Source organism: Prinia subflava, chromosome 1, assembly GCF_021018805.1.
Source record: "Prinia subflava isolate CZ2003 ecotype Zambia chromosome 1, Cam_Psub_1.2, whole genome shotgun sequence".
NCBI lineage: Eukaryota > Metazoa > Chordata > Aves > Passeriformes > Cisticolidae > Prinia > Prinia subflava.
In genome coordinates this window covers 91,928,293-91,947,211 of record NC_086247.1, presented here as the reverse complement: position 1 = coordinate 91,947,211, position 18,919 = coordinate 91,928,293, and the positions used below count along the sequence as shown (strand labels likewise).

General features: G+C 45.9%; 1 protein-coding gene across 2 annotated transcripts; it reads right to left on the bottom strand.

The window, feature by feature from the left end:
* Positions 1 to 270: 270 nt before the first annotated feature.
* ID4 (inhibitor of DNA binding 4) lies at positions 271 to 3,598 on the bottom strand. 2 transcript variants are annotated; one of them, XM_063403531.1, is made up of 3 exons: positions 2,877 to 3,598; positions 2,165 to 2,223; positions 271 to 1,730 (listed from the first exon to the last, which is right to left on the bottom strand). In XM_063403531.1, exons 1-2 carry the CDS (start codon positions 3,280 to 3,282, stop codon positions 2,210 to 2,212), a joined length of 420 nt encoding a protein of 139 aa, XP_063259601.1. In that variant the 5' UTR covers positions 3,283 to 3,598; the 3' UTR covers positions 271 to 1,730; positions 2,165 to 2,209. The 2 variants fall into 2 exon arrangements, with proteins under 2 accessions (XP_063259601.1, XP_063259595.1); XM_063403525.1 differs by having other exon boundaries at positions 2,884 to 3,598.
* Positions 3,599 to 18,919: the final 15,321 nt, after the last annotated feature.

Here is an 18,919-nt window from a genome sequence, read left to right as displayed (position 1 = left end):
GTTACACACACAGTTGGCTAGCTATTTACAAAGCACCCAATTAAATCCTACTTAATTCTCCCACTCTGAAAATCCCATTTCACTAGTGTGCAGGCTACTGATCACACAAGATGAGGATCTTTCACCGAGCCTGGACACAAGTTTACAGCCAGCAGGACTGGACTGTACAAGAGCCTGCCGTAACAATAATTCATCTGTCAAATGCTATATACAAACAGTGAAGAGAACGTGCAAATTCAGAGGATGAAGAAATAAGCTGAAGAATCACAGTTAAAGACAGGTAAATCTAGTTTAATGTTCACATGTAGTAGTTACACATCACAGAGATTAAACAGGATTTTAACTGTAACACAGCTGCAGTGAAATGTACGTAATTTTGTATTAGAAAAATAATCTTAACACAGTCATCCGATTTTTGGTCTACTTAAGTTCATTTTAAGATGAATTTACATCACTGATCATAATGATTTTGCCCATGTGCCTTTCTGCAGTTCACTATTAATACTCTTTGGACGAAGGAAACAGCAACTGTTTTTGTTAATGGTTGGCCCTTTGGCTGCAAGCAGAGAACGGTTTTCTGTTTTTAAGCATTTAATAAGCTGTAGGAACACAAATTTGCAATAAAACCTTTTGGTGCTACATGAAATTCCAAAACAAATCTCTTGATCTAATTCAAGAGCAGATTTCTTAAAAAAAGCTGATTAGAGAACTAAAGCATTGCCCCCGTAATGCAAAAAAACTAGATAGAATTTTTCTCATCCTAGTAAAAAACACTACATCTTACTGCTTTTACAGAATGCACTAAAAACCCCTGTGCCTAAATGACAAAAGTGTAGTCTCCAAATGTATTATACACTTACAAACATTTTAAGTCTAGATTGAGGAAAACACGTTGTATGGACTCCAAACAAGTTTATTTGCAATTAGACACCTCATGCAATCATGCAGAACCACTAGCTAAAGCTGCAACTTTCGAGTCTAGAGGACATTCCGGGACAAAAAAAAAAGTCCTAAACATTCAAGATATTTCCATATTAGCAGCTCTGTACTTGAGCTGTGGTTTCCTAAAGAGATATTCCCACAGATTAAAAAAAACATACACACCTTTATAATATTTACAAAAAATATTTAATTAAAAATATTTTATAATTACAGTAGTCTATTAAAGCATATACTTTTCTCACACTTATAGAACATCTCTATATATACACAGTATGAAATGTCACTCATTTGTCTATACAATATGTAACATTCCTGCAGGGAGAAGAAAGTTCCCTGGGCCCAAATAAAATCCATCTATTTTAAACAATAGATGTCAAATATATCTACAAATGCTCTGGTAGATTAGTAAAGCTTCAAGATTCGGCTGCTCGGTCCCTTAAGAGTTACAAGGTTTCTACAGTCTGGTTTACGCTCGGTCCTCTATCCCGGGGCAGAGTCGCAACTTTTCCCGCTGCCACCGTGGGACACGGCGCCGCTCACAGCTGGCCGGGAACGACGAGAAGAGACGGAACCGGGGGGAAGGGGGGCAAGGACACGGGGAACTGGGGACGGGGGGACCGCTACGGACGTGCAAAATGGTGAAAAGGCTTGGCTCTGCCGGGGTGAAGCATGGGAACTGCTCGGGGGGTTGGATGGCTCCTTCCTGCGGCGCGGCGGGGCAGGGCCGGGCCCCCCCGCCGCCGCCCGCCCCCCGCGCTGCCTCTGCGCGGCGCGGCGCCGCCGCACACCTGTGGGAGAGGAATGAATAGAGGGGGTGTGTGAACCGCTCCGCTCCAGACCGACTGGCGCCACCAACAAAACACAAGACATGCTTGATCAACAACCCAAAACAAACCAGGTCAAACAACAACCGCAGCTCCCAGGCTGGGCCAGGCGGAGGGAGGGATGCGCAGCTGCACGCCGCAGCCAGAGGCGCTCCGGGGGGAGGGGGAGTGTTTGGGGGGAGGGGGGAAACCCCAACCACCCGGTAATTAGGGAAAATAAAACAACCACCCCGTAATTAAAAATAAAACCCCGAAGCCGCCTGCAAGTATTTCTCGCCGGGCTCTGGTCCCCCCTCGGCAGGCTTCCCGCAGGATGCGGTGCGGCCCCGCCGAGCCCGGGCGCTCCGCGGAGGGCTGCGCTCCCCCCGCCCGCGGCCCCGCGCCCGCCCGGCACTCACCTGGGGAGCGGCGGTCAGCGGCAGAGGATGCTGTCCCCCGGCTTGTTAACAGAGCCTGCCTGCGCAGCAACCAGACACGGCAAATTAACAACTGGGGAGAAACGACACGGAGATCCCCCCCCACCACTGCCTGGACACCCTCCTCCTCCAAGCACCACCACAGCCCCGCCGGGAACGCTCAGGGAAGCCCCAGGGAAACAGAGCCGAGGGGGTCACCGCAGTGCTGCGGCAAGCCCGGGGGCGTGGGGTGCCGGGGCACGCCGCTTCCCGCGCCGTCGGGCTGCCACCGGGGGTCCCGTACAAGGGAGTCTCTCCCCGATTCCCGCCCCTCCAAAGCACGCTCCGTTCCATGTGCACAGCCCCCACAGCCCCTCACACTCGCTGCACGGCGCGGAGGCTGGGAAGCGCAGGAACAGCGCGCCCGTTCCCGTGTGTGCAAACACGCCGGCTACAGGTACTCCCTCGGGAGGCTGTAATTACACGGTACACACCGTGTGGCTGCCTGCCCGCACCGAGGGGATGCGCGCACCCACCGCGCACCGCCGGGGCGCTCCCGCGCCCGTCCGCCCCGTCCCCTTCGGGAGCTACGGCTTCTCGGCAGAGCCCCGGGGTCGAGAGGAGCGGCACGTCACCGGGGCGCTCCCACGGCGGCCGGCGCTGACCACCGCGCCCCGCCGATCCGCTCCGCACGCCGCGCTCGTGTGTCACGCACCTCTTACCGGGTCAGTGTTAAGGGCGGTCAGCGGGGTCCTGGGGGTGGCCGCGGGACAGCTGCCTGGGTGCAGAGCGGGCGGCGGCGGCTGCTGCCGGAGCAGCGCTGGGTGCGTCTCCAGAGCCAGCTGCAGGTCGAGGATATAGTCGATGACGTGCTGCAGGATCTCCACTTTGCTGACCCTCTTGTTGGGCGGGATGGTGGGCACCAGCTTCCTCAGCCGGCTGTAACAGTCATTCATATCGCACTGCAGGCACAGCGCCGCCGGCTCCTCGCCCGACGGCGGGCCCCCCTTGCAGCCGCTGTGCTCGGCCAGGCACCGCAGGGCCGGGTGCCCGCCGCCGCCGCCCGCCACGCCGGGCTGCGCCTTGCGACTGGGGTGCCGGACGGGGCTCACGGCTTTCATGGTGCCGCAAGGAGGGAGGGAAGCCTCCCTCTCCACCGCCGCCGCCTGCTGCTGCTGCCTCTGCGACCTCGGGAAGCCGCGCACGCACCGCCCGCAACGGGAGCGGAGCGCGGCCGCAGCGCCTCGATGGCGTTACCGGCGGCCGCTCGGGGAGGTAACGAGAGGCGCTCGCAGAGCCGCGCGGCGACAGCGGCACCGCAAACCACCCCCGTTCCGCGAAAACAAAACCCAATTCTTTCTCAAAACGAAAAGCTCGCGCTCCACGGCCGCGCAGCCACGAGCACGACCGCCGCTGCCGCCGCCGCTGGCCGCGCCGCCCCGTATATAGCGCGGGGCGAGGGCGGGGCGGGCGGCGCCGGGGGGAGGCGGGGGCGCCGCCGCGGCGGGGCCCGGCCGGCGCGGCGCGGCGCGGGGGGCGCGGGGCCGCGCGCAGCCAATCAGGGCGCGGCGGCCCCCCCGCGGCGCGGCGCGGCGGCCAATGGCGGCGGGGCCGGGGGCGGGCGGCGCGCGCCGGCCCCCACGGGAGGAGGAGGCGGCGGTGGCGGAGGAGGAGGAGGAGGGGGCGGTCCCGGGGAGGAAGGACTGCGGGAATGCGGGCGGGACCCGCTGCCCAGCGGCTCCCGGCGCCCTTCCCGCGGTCCGGAGCGCAGCCCCGCGCGACCGGCGCCGCTCCCCGCCGCCCGACCCGGACCGAGGCGGCTGCACCCGCCCTCCCACGCCACCCCTTTCCCGGAAGGGCTGGTATATCCTCGGGTCGTGAAGCGCATTTCATCCTCTCGGTGTAGGAGACTCGTTCCGCCTTTACACGTTTTCTGAGGGACTTGGGGACGCTGGTTTACAGGCAGGGAAAACCCCAAGCAAGACTTGGGGGGTGTGGGGGAGAAGGAAGGAGGAGGGTTTAGGGACTTCAAGCAAAGCAATGCCAGGGAACATTAAATTAGAGCACATAACTATTAAAAATGCATGGAGATGGAGTATTTAAAATTCCTCCATGACATATAATATTAATCCGTTTTATGTAAAATTCATACCTGTAACTTAATTTGGTCCATTAATGCACCAGATCACGTATTAGTAGATGTACCATGTTTTAAATATGATGCTGGAAATGTCCAGAGTTCTGTACTTTGAGACAGAGCATTAAAATTAACAGACATATACTCCTGAGTCCTGCTTAAGTCATCTTGTGGCAGATTGTAACCTTTTAATTTAATAATGCAGCGTTGAAACTTCCTGTTAATTCCTACTAAGGATTAAGAGCCGCTGCGTATTTGAATGGGACGCCGGTGTAAGGAACGTGGCGCCCCATCCTACAGATGCTGCAGCACTGCAAGCTGTCTGTGAGTGAAGTGGGGCCGATTGCTTGGGCAAAGGGCTGAAGGAAGGAGTAAAGGCTGCAGGATCCGCCCCTAGGCTTGTAAATCAAACCCAAGAGAAGGGGAGAAATCCATAATGGTGATTAATGATTACATGTCCCCTCCGAGTTTAGTCACAACGGGTGATATATAAAGGAAACAGTGGGAAGCTGTCAAACCCAGAACCTGAATGAGGGGTGAGGCTGGATCATCTGAAGTGTGTAATGATGCACACTTGCATTCTCTCACCTCTTAAAGACACATGTTTTGAGGCTCTCCTTAGCAATACCCACACTCTTGGTTTCCTTATTTTGTCCCACTGCCATCCATGGCAGTTAGGCTCCTCTCAGTCAAAATCCAAGTGTGCGGTGTAAATCTTTGAGGTAAATCTAAACCGAGGTCTAGATTTGTGTGCTACATCATGAGGATGTGATGGGAAGGTGTGTTTCCATTAGCTATGGGCTGGGTGATCCCAGTTCTGTTGTAGTCATTGGTTTTATTCAGTGAAACTCCTTTCAGCTTCTTTGCAGGCACAAGCCTTAAAGTGTGTATTATGGTTACTTTGTCTGTTTTCTGGAGTCTTGGCAATATGGACAGATTCCATATGCTGTCTTGAAAAAAAATACACTGTAAATCATGGTGAAAATGCAGACTCAAATCTTGCTGGTGCCATTTAATTAAAATCTGCATGAAACTAGATACCCTGTAATATTGGGCTGTTCTGTTTGTACTGAATCCCCTCTGGGAGCTCCTCTGATCTCACTGGAAATCTCTGGGAAACCCCAATATGTAACTGGTTCCCCTCTAGTCCTCCCAAGCTAATTTGGATAGATTATTTCTGTACACGTATAATGCACAACAAATGCACACAAACACACACATACACACACTCTGGAGCAGCAAATCCACTGAGACCACACTGGTTCTTGAAGATGACTCAGTATTTCTGTAAACTTATGAAGAACCATGAAATGCCCCACACCTCTTTTTCCATCAGGCTACTTCCGCCGCAGAGGGCACAAAGGAAAATCTGAGGGTCTGCAAGAGTTGAAGTTGCGAGAGGATTACGTCCATTCGTGTTGCGAATGTATCACAGTGGAGATTTGTGGGAGAGGGAAAAGCAGCCCTCCCCTTCCACTACCATATAAATATTCAGGGTTTTCCTCTAGTAGCTCCCTTTGATGCTCATGAAGCCAATACATGCTAGTCTGACATGCTCGGCTGAACAATACGCACCAATTCCCTGTCAACAACAGGTCTGCTTTTGCTCTCCTTGAAGTCAATGGTGGTTTTGTCAGTGACTCAAGTAGGACCAGGTCAGGTTGGCTGCTTTTTTCAAAATTTAGGATGGATGTGCTTAGCAACTTGCTTTAGGAAAGAACTGGAAAACCCAGAATGTTATCCATCTAGGTGGGCATAGTAAAACTCTTCATCCCTAAAGAGGCATATACACAATAAAAAGGGACAGTGGCTATTGTTCATGCTTTTGTCCTATTAATAGCAATATTTTTCATGACATGAGTATATAGGGATTAACACTTCTGGTTTTCACCAGACCAAGTTTGGATTTTTAAATAAATTCTATGCATCTTTAAACATCTGGTCCCTTTCTGGCTGGCTGTAGGAGTTTATCTGTGTTGGCTGGGTTTTTCTGTGCTCTCTTCCCACATCCAGAGTCAAGATTCATTTCCATTATAAGAAACTCTTGCAATATTATCACAAGATCCTTGATAATGCTTGACTGGACCAGTTTGGTCTATTAAAAGAGAATGAATGAGTTCAGACCACAACATAGGTGTTCTCTGAAGATTAGAAAAATCACTTTTGATTCAAACCCAAAGTGAAACAGGTTGAAAATGAAAATGTAATGACTGGCCTTGTATGCCCTGTGTCATGAGGATAATCCCATTAAATTTAACGAGAATGAGTAACCTATTCTGAATTTGTCAGCATAGGTCTGAGTATACGAACATTCCATTGACTCCAGGTGAGAAAATAAACCTGAGGCATTGATGCTGTCTCTTGAGTCATGGCACCAGGGAAGCGGGACAATCCTTCCAAGCACAGAATGTGTGGCATTTCCTCTGTCAGCCCTCTGGATCCACAGATGTTTGTGCGTGATATGCTGCCATTGAACCAACCGTTCCACATTAGTTAAAATAGTCTCTGGACAGATAAAATTTGAAGGGAACACATTCAGGTATGCAGAGGGAAGCAAGCAACGTAGTTACTTATACAAGGTTACTTGCTATACCTACCTTAAGAGGGCATGAAATGCACACAAATGCTCCATGCATTTTTATTCTTAAGCAGGTTATGAAACAGTGGTTGAATCGAGTGTCCTTGTTTTTGAGCTTGGGGCACACGGTGTCGGAGCAGTGCAGTAAAATCCCAAGCTTTCCTTTGCTGGAGGCTGATAACTGGTGTGACAAGTTTCATCCAGTGGGCATAAAGATACATGATACTGAGACCCCCTGCTCTCCATTCCTGTTGACTTCAGCAAGCAGCCAGAAACTCAGGATCTTGGAGGAGCTGCTCAACACCTAGAAGGGCTGATCATTAAAAAAGCATTATAAATCTCTGAATGGTTTATGGTTTATGAGGGAAATAGCAATTGATTCCTCAGTGGTGCCATTACTCTCCACTATTGCTATCATTCAAAAGGCAATAATGTTGGTTATTTACCTTCAATTAAAATATCTAGTTAGTTGTGATGTCATTTAAAATAGCAGTATAATGTGTTTAGTGCTCCCTTATCAAACACCATAGATGAACTCCTCTTGGCAACAGGGGATAGTGATATGAAATGAAAAATTGGACAGGGGAGTGCAATGGAGGAAAGACTCTGTAAATCTTTTACGGGATTATTATTCCTACATGCCTTTGTGTCCCTTTGGACAACAGACTGGAGGTGAGACTGAGGCTCCTTTGCAGCGACACCCCATGGATCCTCCAAGTGGGTCAGGGAAGATCCACTGTGCGTTGAGGGAGTACAGAGAAGTCACCTCACTCTGCAGAGTGTACCAATGGAATGAAATCCATCGGTCTTCTCGTACCACTGCTCACCAGGGATAATTCATCACCAAAACTCTTGATCACCAAAACTTGACTTGACACAACCATTTCCCCAAATAACATGAGCCATCTTCAGTACTGTTGTCCTTATATTCCTCGAACCCAGAATCTCAATACAACTCACACACTTTATTAAATTCTATTTTTTTTTCTCATTTTCTGGTTTTGTTCATTACAGAAATTTCTTCTCAATAAGAAAACCTAGAAGGCTCTTGAGACTATCAGTTTCTCAGCGCCCCTTTGCATGAAGTTTAATATAAAATAAAAAGAAAAATTGTTGTTGATTACTCACAATAGCTATTCACAGACAAAAGAGAATTTTTTTTTGGCATGTTACTGTAGTTGTCCAGGTTAGAGCACCCTTCTTATGACTGGAGCATCTTCCTGCCCACTACTTTATTCTTCCTTCAGGTTTGTATGTTTTGTATGCTACAAGAAAATCACATAACAACAGACATTATGGAGAGACGAGGAGCAGCATTAAAAAAGCCCTTCTCCATGGCTTTATGGTCATGTACACTTTTTTGCACAGATGTGGAAATAAATTCATAAAGAAATATTTTACCTCAGTTAGTGGAGAGAACCAAAAAAACCCCTCCAAACTGTGATGAGGTTCATGTCTATGAGAGTTTCTTGCTGTGCTGTCTCTAGCATGGCTGTGTTGTGGGATTACTATTATATGTTCAAACCCACCTCATCCCTTTGAGAGTCTGCAGCAGCAGAAAGCATTGGTATGTCACTGACAGGCGCCCTGGCATTTGCTGGTGGTTGTATGTCAGCTGAAGGCTAATGTCATTTAAGAAGGTTGCTTTGTTCAGGTGACCAGAAACACTGGGTTTGTCGGGCAATGTCAGATTTCTGCATTGACTAAAGCAAGCTTGTGGCAAGAAAGATAACTCATGTTGACAACCTTCTGCAGTGTGGTCCAAATATAAGCGATCGAGATGCTTATTCTGGGGAAGGGGAAAATAATTTGGGACTATTTGGAGCAGCTTCCTGAGGAACACTCCATTAAACTGAGTTACATGGTAACAGATTGAATTTAGAGTCTTAACTTTAATTTTATTTTGTGTAGATTTAGATCAGATTTATGTGTAATGTCATGCCCTTTGTTTATAGACAGAAATCCTTAGCCAATCTGCCAGAAAACTGATGGTATGATACCACCTCATACTATTTTTGTGTTTGTTATGAGTTTACATTAAGAGGTCTATAATCACACAAATAATGCAGCCTACAGGGACAATGAGCAAATCGACCTAAATTAAATAAGTATCTAGATGTGTAGATGCTCATCTGCATATGTTATCATTACACCAATGACACTGGTATTTATTTTCAGGGGACCTGAAGAGCTTTGTCAACAAAAGCAGTCTAAGTTCATGCCACAAAAGCCCCTCAAAAGCAATATTTTGCACTAATACAACATTTTACATTTTGAAAGGTAGTACTAACATGTTTGTTATTTGTTCTCCATGAGTGTTTTAAGGAATTCTTCAAAATCTTCAGAGGATTTTTTTTTAAATTTTTAAAAAGAGTTTTAAATTAAAAGAAGAGATCACCTCTTTTTTTCCTGACTGTGAAGACAACCTCTCCCAGAGTGCAAGGGCATCCAAGGTAGATGGAGAGACCTTTGCTTCCTCTGTGTTGATGTGAATGGATTGATGCATTCTGTGACTGTAGTCAGTTGGTTCTCAAAGTATTTTTATGGGCCAGTGTCACTTTCAGACACAGCCTGCTTACCAAATACTAATTTCCAGTTCTGCATTTTGTTTCATGCTAGTGACAGGCTGACAAATATGTACGCATTATAGAAAACAGTGTTTGCTGGATTTGGTTCAAGTCAAATTGGAGCCACCACTGGGAAAAGAAGTTAGAAAGAACTAGAAATTCAGGTCTGGTGGTTGTGTTTGTGGAAGGAAAGCTTTTCAGTGCATCTTCAAATCCCCTGTCTGCAGCTATTTATGAGCCACATCATGTACTTCCCATACCTGCTGAAAACTTTGTAATCTTATTATCTATTTATTTACCCGCTGTAGAGTTCCTGTTGCCGTAACACATGAGGATCTACCAAGGCCTTAGTAACAGAAGCAGAAGGCTCTTCCTCATTATTTTGTGCCATCTTGCAGAAGCAATGTTAGAATAACAGGAAATTCCTTATAGGATGATAGCACCAGTTTAATTTGCTTATGTACTTGAGTGTGTTTGAAAAAGCAGTCTGCTCAAAAGATGAGTTTTGTATTAATTTGTACCAGGTTGCTTCCTGTGATCATTCTTTATAGTCTGCGTGGCTTCTGAGAAAGTTGTCACTTAAGAAAACAAGAGATTTCAGCTTTTGTTGACAGAAACTGCTTTTGCAGGATTTCATGTTTAGAGAGCATGAAAAAATCATCGATAGGTTATGTCTCCTTTAGAGGCAGACAGGGTCACATCGCGAGTTTAATTTCAGCACTAGTATATGCTAAAGTGACCTTATATATTTATTAGGGCAACAGGATTGTCTAACAAAAACCACTGTGTAGCACCGTGAATTTAAATCAAGATATATATTGCAGACTGCAAATGGCTGGAGATGCAGAAAAAAGAAAGATGGATGTAGGGAGAATATTGGACAGTGATCCATGAAGTGCAATTCTTCACAGTTAAATATATTCTATGACTTACTAATGTTCCCTTAGAAGAAATGGGAATGAATGTTATTTTCCATTTTGGAGTAATTGTATAGTCATTCTTCATGGTTTTGTTTCTTGTACAAGGGACAAACTAAGCAAAATTATTTTCAAGACATATTCAAAATTACTGTTAAAAATGCTTCAACATGCAAATTTCTTATAGTTTCACTTTGTTTTCTTTAAGCTAAATGATGTGCATATATAAGAATATTTTGGGTAATCACACAGTTTATGCTAAGTAACTATTTCAAGTTGTCCTTGATACCAGTATGTTTCCACATATTTATCTTGAAGTGTTAATGACATTTATTTTGGTAATTTTTACTCCACTAACATGCTCTTTCAACACTTTAAAGAACTGATAAAATTTTATTCAAGCAAATCTCTTAATTTACCTCAATGGAGAAATTGGTTTGAAAAGCAGCACAAATCCTTGCTTATATAGAAAGTTTTTCTTGAAGTTAATGAGCTTATTTGCCGGAGTGAGGATATGGATATAGGGACTGCTCAAGTGAGCAGAAGTTTCACAACTGGATGCAAAGTCATTAGCTTACTTCGGACCAGCCTCTTGAAATAGTTGCTGAACACTGAGTGCCTGAGAACTGGCTCTCAAAATAATATTTTGTAAAATGTGAAAATGCATATGCAAAAGAGTAGGAAAAATGAAAATTTTAAGCACAAATGCTTAAATAAAAGACATTGTGGTTAGTGGTGATTATTATTCGTAGTCAATTTCATGTCCCCACGGTATTGTACCCCATGACCATTGCAGTAGTTTCCCACTGGGAGTAAGACATTCCTTGTAGAAAAAAGTTTTCTTTTGCCCCCAGGAACTTCTTAACACACACAATACATCAATCTTCCTTGCAGTATGGTATGAATTATTATTAGAAATACATTAATAGACTATTATGTATTTGTAATAGCATGAGGTATGATTTATTTACAACCTTGCATCTCAGCTTCTCTTTTTTTGTCCCCTCTGTATCTTCTTTCTCCTGAACTGTCTTACACTAGCAGCATCAGGATTCTCCATGGTGTTTAATGTTTTAGTAAGGTGGCAGTCTCTCCTTTCACTCTTTAGGGTACTGTTTCATCCTTAAGCGTTGAGAGATGCATGCTTTTACATCTGCAGCTCACAAGAGGTACTCCACCAAGCATGTGAGCAACCAAATGGGGATGTGTGTGTGTGTGTGTCCCCCTCCTTCCTGCATTGCTTCAGACAGGAGCTGAGGTAGTTACAGCCCATAAAAAATCATGCCAGATGAAACTTAACTGGCATTGCATAGAGGACACACAATGGGCAAGGACTGGATAAAACATTTATTTTCAGCTGTTATTGATGACCTCTCAGAAGCTGCTCGTGGCTCTACTTTGGCCTGTCACTTGTGAGGTAAAGGGTCATCAATAACTTATGGAAATAAATGTCTTACTGAGAGTCTGGCTACTGCAAGTCCAGTATATTGTCTCACATACAGACATGCAGGCACAGAAAATACAAATCACAGAGAAACCAATTTTGATATTAGCTTCTGTCCTTCTGTCTTTGGAAAAATGTGGCTTTTTGGATTTTTTTTTTATTTCCATCTCCTTTTCTTTTTTCCTTTCCTTTCCTTTCCTTTCCTTTCCTTTCCTTTCCTTTCCTTTCCTTTCCTTTCCTTTCCTTTCCTTTCCTTTCCTTTCCTTTCCTTTCCTTTCCTTTCCTTTCCTTTCCTTTCCTTTCCTTTCCTTTCCTTTCCTTTCCTTTCCTTTCCTTTCCTTTCCTTTCCTTTCCTTTCCTTTCCTTTCCTTTCCTTTCCTTTCCTTTCCTTTCCTTTCCTTTCCTTTCCTTTCCTTTCCTTTCCTTTCCTTTCCTTTCCTTTCCTTTCCTTTTTCTTTTCTCTCATCTTCTATTTCTTTCTGGTATTTCATAAAGATATGCCCCTAATTTATTTATAAGGAGAGTCTCCAGAACAAGGTAGCATTACTGAGCTGGCTTACGAGTTCCTCTGTACACATGAGTACATTCATAATTGATAGAATGATCTATAGTGTTGGGGCTAAAATAAACTTAAGGTCAAATCTCTGGGAGAGCAAATCTTGCCATTATTTCTGATGAGAAATAAATACGTGCAGGAACTAAAAACTGTGGAGTTGAAAGGGAATAAAACCCAGCGCATAAGGGCATTTTGAACAATTCATTCCAGAGTGAAAGTGCTTTTTCTTAGTTTTTCTTCACTGCCTTGATCTTCCTAAAACTGTTGTTGGGGCAGGTTAATGACTGACCTTTGAGGGAACCACATACCAGTCTTTGTTCCCTAGCAGTCAGGATCTTGCAGAGGCTTGAAACCTTTGAGGGAGAGAATAGGATTAAACTGCTGTATGAAGTCCAGCGCAGGTGATGATCAATGGGAGCAGAGGAGTGAGTTTCTCAGGACACTCTCTCCCTTCCCCCACCAGCTGGAATTTATTTCCTTTACTGCAAAGTTACCTGATGGAGACGGCTGACTGTCAGAGATTGTTGTCAGATTAATTTCCCCTAAACAGTCATCAAAAGCATTCGGTGTTAAAATCCCAATAAGATTTTAAAGGTTACTGGTCATTTGAGATTTAAACATCATAACAAGCAGTTAAAATCAGAAAGCATTAACTTGAACCTCGCACTAAAATCATATTTACATAAACTCAGCTTACTTGCCGCCCTCCAATTTTCAAGGTGTTCAGCAAACTAAAGACGAGTGTTTGATCCTGCAGCGTGTGTGCACTGAGTAACCTCTGATAAACCGGTGTTTGCACGGGGAGTCCTTCGTACCTGTCTGTCCCAATGCCCAGCTGTGCACCCATGAATGAAGCCTTTGCTCCTAATGTGCTGCACTGACTGCAAGGTCCCTTTGCACGCAGACTTTTGCAGGGGATTAGCTTTCACCTTGCCCGCAGACCGAATCTGCGCTGCTTGAATCGGTGTAAAAATCCATTGTCACCGTGAGGACTGTGGTGCTGGTGGGGCGCACGGCTCCCTGCCCATCCTCCCTGCTTCCCGCACTCCCGGTCCCTGTGCGCTCCCCAAGTGTCCCCCCCTCCTGCCGCCACTCCTGCGCCTTCGGGTGGCTGAGCCTTTGCTGCGACAAGGTTCAGATAAAGGGTCTGCGAGCTGATAGGTGACGTTTCTGCAGAGGTTTCTGCTGCCTTTCGAGGCTGCTGTATGGCTGCAAGAGATTGTTATTATTCCTAAAGGTTTGGAGTCAACCTCCTTTTGTTCCCTGAGGACTTATCCACAAACCAGTTTATTAACGGGAGAATTTAAATAAGCAGAATTTCAACGAAAAGCGTTGCACGCATCCCACCTGCCTGGCCTCAAAGAGCTGCTCAGCAAAAGCCAGGTGAAGCAAAACACAGAGCTGTAATTTGAGTTGCTCTAAGATTGCACTGATAGGGGTACCTGATGTCACATCTTCTCCACAGCCTGGGAGGCTCTGCATGCAGGCTCTGAGGCCCACAGCTAGAGGTGCTGTGTGATGAGGATGAGGTAAAATACGGAGGAGCTGTAGTTTCAGACTGATGGTCGGGGGGCCATTGCATTTCCTGAAAATACCCCTGCACTCTACAACCGTTTAGTATCGATAAGAAATTTATGATTAAATCCAACCTGCATCTCCTGCTGAGTCACAAAAAGAGCTATGCTGGCTTTTGCTGAGGAGTCTTTGTCCTGAACTCTCCGAGACTAATGTAAAGACTGGATCTATGTAAAAAACTTACATTAAGGTTTTCCTTAACATCGTATTTACCCACTCTGGGCCTAAGACACAGCATTAAGAATGTATCCTCTCGTGAAGAACTGCAGTAAGAAAGTAACGAAGAATTTCACACGTGAAGTAAACTTCCACTGCGAATTTGAGGATATGTTTTACTGAAACCGGCCAAATTATCAATATAATCGGGTATTCTGCAGTGTGGGAATCTTGCTGCTGAAAGCAGTGGGAAACTTCGAGGCTGAATGTGGTAAGTTTGTGAGCGTTGGCAGGGATTGTAAACCTCGCTGGAGCGCAGTGAAAAGCCCCTCATTCCTGCAGGAAAGAACTTTTCTAAAGTGCCTGCAAATGAATTGAGGATGGAAACAGAGACATCTCCATTCGAACAATGGGGAGCTGGCAAGGGCCGAGCGCAGCACCCGGCCCCCACGGCCAGCGGGGCCCGAGCGGGAGCGGGCGCTGGGAACGCCGCCTTCCCTCCGCCGGCCCGGCCAGCGCTCGCACGGGGCAGCGCTCCGCCCGGGCGTGGAAGAGCAGTGGGGGCTGCGGGGGGGCGATTCCCGTGCTCCCGCCGCCTCCCGCTCCCACCCCGGGCTCCCTCCGCCCCTCCCGGCCGCTGCCTTGGCCCGGGCGGCCCAGACTGGCCGGCGCCGGGCCCGTGACATCACCCATTCACACTGCGGCCCAGCTGGCGCCGCCGGGGCGGTCGCCGCGGCAACGCGGACGCCGATCCGCGGGCAATGACTTCCAGCTGCCCGCCCGCCCGCGGGAGCGCGCCCGGCGCGCCCCCGCCCGCCGCGCATCCCCGCGCTTCCCATCCCCGCGCTTCCCATCCCCGCGCTTCCCTTCCTCTTCTCGGGCAACCCTTTACCCCCCCCGCCCCCAGTCCCCGCAGGTATTTTCCCCGTGCCCTACGCGACGGGGAAATGCTGGGATACGAGAACCCCTCCGGGGGTGGGGGTCTCGCGAAGCTTGTGTGGTCCAAAAAAAATTCCACATTCATATATATATATATATACATATATATATATATATATATATGTATAATTACTGATTTTGCTGGTCTCTACTGTATTCTCCCTAGGTGCTTCTCTTTCCCCCCCACAGCTGAAGTAAATAGATTCCTGCAACCTTTCCCATGTGGACTTCTGGTCTGACTTTCCGTTCTGACGCTCCTCTCCGCACCCCTGTGATTGTGTGATACTGTTTTTGAGACGCCTGGAAACGGCGTACGAGACTGCCATGGTCTGAGTACTTCTGGAAACTGTTTTCTCTCTAGCTGCCCAAGCGTGAAACATTTTTTACCCTAGTATTGTGGTCCAGTACACGAAAATCTTGATAGAGAATGTTTTGAAAGCATAAAATCTTTCCAAGATCATCTGAAAAACTTGAAATGCTCGATGTCCCTGTGAAAGAGCTAGGGCTGATGTCAAACTTTGCAAATACCCTGTTTTATTGTCCTAATAGATATAGTTCTATGCTGTGTGTTCGCTAAGAAAACTTTTGAAGTGTGAGCTGACTAAAACATGCGGCAGAAGCACCAGGAGACAAATAAAACAAACCTACGGTGGAACATTAAAACATGTTGTAACTTTTGAAGCCAATAATGTGATTTTTTTATATATACTTTTTTTTTTTTTTTTAAAAAGTGATTCAGGAACTTCTCATGCTGCAGCTTGGTACTGCTGCAGATTTGCCTCATGTGACTTTCCAAAGTCCCAAAGGGGCCCTGAGTCAAATAAAGGATTAGAAGTGAGAGAGTTTCTCACGTTTTCTATACAGCTCTCTGGCAGGTAGCTCACACTACTTCCTTTGAGAATGAATAGTTACTACCTATTGCCTTGCAGTTTGTTGATTCACAGTTCCTACAGGAAACCATCTGTAAATATTAGCCTATGTAATTTGTAGTGATATTAAACAAAGTGATGAGAATCCTACTTAAGAAAAAAATTGATAGCTTTCCATATGGTTCCAAAAAGCTTAACACTGATACTAGTTAGCACAATGTGGGAACAGCACAGTCCTGACTCAATTTATCTGTAAAAATGAAGGCTTAGTGAAACATTAATTTTCCAAAATTACGGAATGTTTTAATGTGATTGTAATTGCCCCTTTGTGCTTTCAATTTATTACCATTGTTATAACGAATTATAACTCATTGTAACCAAATGCTTTAGACGTGAAAAAGCCAGGCTGGTATGCTGGCATCTTGTTGTAAAATGGTTTTAGTATAATGCAGTCATAGCGTATCCATTCTGATTTATGTGGAGTAACTTACGCTGATTTGGGAGTTCCATTTGCATCAGTGTTGTGATGCTGTTATGACTCCTTTACATCTTCACATCTTACCTTTCTGTAATGTGTTTTCCTAGAGAGCTGCTCTTAGATTCAGGACAGCTGGAAGAGCTGGGTGTTTGAAGGAGGCACAGCAAACTCGCCCAAGTGATGCCGGGGAGGGGAGCCCTGTGGAAACTCTCGGGAGAGCTGTGTTGCAAGGGTGTCTGATCAGCAGCTCCCCAGGAGCCAGAGTGACTCTGAACACCTAGCACTGCGTATGTGCCTGGACACACTCCAGCAGCATTCTTACCCTATGGAGCCCACGCATTAAGCCTTGCTGGACCAGACCCATGCCTGTTTGGGTGTGTCTATGCTGTGCTCCCATTATCAGGAGTGCCGGGGAGCCCAGGGCAGCAGGTGTCCAGACAGTGGCCTGATGCTGCATTGTGCTGAGCGGGAGGTACTGATTCAGCCCGAGCACAGAGCCTGCGTGCTGTGCTCCACAGTGCACAGAGATGAGCTCAGCAATGGTCCTACATCCAGGCTGAATTTGTGCCGTGTCCCACCAAAGCCCAGACTGAGTTCAGTCTGAGGTTAATAGCCTTAACTCCATCCCAAAGCCTCTCAAATCCATCTGGACTTTCCTACCTAGCTCTCCTGGGAGCACAGCATAGGGACAATTGGGCAAGCTCTACAAGATGCATTCGTATTCTGTGCTACATGGAAGTACTTGTATGGATGTGAATCTGGCGCTGGTCTAGGCTGCAGCCTTAGCTAATGAACTCTATCAGACCTAAATTGGCTCTACACAGAGCCCATCCTGGTGTCTCTGTTGCTTCAACATTCCTGATCTACAACCTGTGGCATTATCTGCAGATGAACTTTATCTGCTGTTGTGTGTTTAGATGCATAAGGTAAAATATGATTTGGCACAAAATATCACTAAAAGCATTAAAAGGAAAATTTGAAGAGAGAGACTGAGTAGCACAAAGGGATTGTGTTAAAGACTAGGTCCATAAGCTGACATTTTACCATTAATTTTTCTTATGGGAAAGGGAGCAGATCCATAGGAACATGAGATTTGCCATAGGAAAAACTGACTGCATTACTAAACTTCAACTGTGCTTGTATGTTCCCTTTTTCAGTGTTTATAATAGTCAGATATTTGTGTTCTCTTCCATTGCATGCTACAGTTCTAATCTAGCAAAGCGCTTAAATTATGTTCTTTAGAGCTTTACTGGATCAGGGCCATTTTCAGTACTTCCAAAATGTAAAGGCAAAAGCATTCTCTGACATCTTTGGCTAGAGACTGTCTAATATTATTCCTTACCCACAAGGATCTTATCTTCACTCTCCCATAGGAACTGAAATAGCAAATGTCATGTATGCAGCCTTGGCAGACAGTTTTGAACTTGGAGGACTTCTTTTGGTGAAGTAGTGTGGGCCAACATGCTTGAGACACGTTCAAAGCTTTTTATCCTTCCTCATCCATTTGAAATACAAGCAGACAATTCCCAGTTTCCAAAACAGGGCTAGATGTATATTGTGATGGTGGCAGTGACTTGATAAGGAAATAAGGAAAGTGTAGTCTTCCGTTGACTGTATAGAATGTGCTTTATCCAAGAAGGAAAGAATCCCTCAGTGTAAAAAATAAAAGTAACCATTATATTGAAAAATTTTCATGTGCTAGGAACTGTTTATTGACTGTTTATTGATTCATAAACAGCCTTTGACACACTTTCCTTTTCAGTTCCTTTTCAGTTCTACAAAATGCTTACCTTGGTATATCAGTGACAGATATCTAAGTTGGAAATTTCTCATCATCTTTGCAGTTTTTTTACATTAGTGGGGCCTCATAGCTCTTGCTTCTGATAACTGGAATGTATTTAAACATATTGTCCTATTCTCAACCATTTTTCCCCTCCATTTTTGCTTAGAAGCCAAAGGGTGCTAGGGTGCCAGTAAGTCAAAAGTTATTAGTGGTTTTTGTGGGGTTAAATTGCATGAACCCTTTATGCCCATTCAAGAAGGTAAAGGGCAAAAGAATGTATTTTCAGGTAGCCTATGGGATGAGCTATAGCATAGAGGAAGAAGCTACAGTGGAGTGTTCACAGAGAGAACATAACTCAACAAAAGATGATGAGTTGAGGACTCAGCTGTGCTTCCTATGGAAGGCCTACTGAGCAATTCCAAGAACCCTGTATGAGCCTCTTCCCTAGCATATTGTGGAGATGTTTTCAGGTTTTGAGACCCAGGTCACCTATAGAGTAGTGTGGGATCTGTCTTTCTCATGGAAAACGCAATGGTGTCAGTTCAGAGTCTCTTACTGTGGTTTATTAAAAATACATTTGCTTCAGACTTTTCAGGATGCAAAAGTTTGTCAGATGTGGTGTTAGTGATTTGGGACAATTGTGCACAGTGCAACAAGCTTAGGACTGTCAGGTTTGACTTCACATGGTCTGTGTGAAGTTGTGTGAGGTGGTCTTAGAGAAAAGGTATTGCTGGAGAGGATCTGTGAAATAGGAACAAT

Coding starts and splice junctions, on each gene's coding strand:
- ID4 (XM_063403525.1), bottom strand. CDS start 3,282: ATGAAAGCCGTGAGCCCCGTCCGGCACCCCAGTCGCAAGGCGCAGCCC. Junction 2,224..2,883: donor CCGCCCTTAACACTGACCCG/GTAAGAGGTGCG, acceptor GTTGCTGCGCAG/GCAGGCTCTGTTAACAAGCC.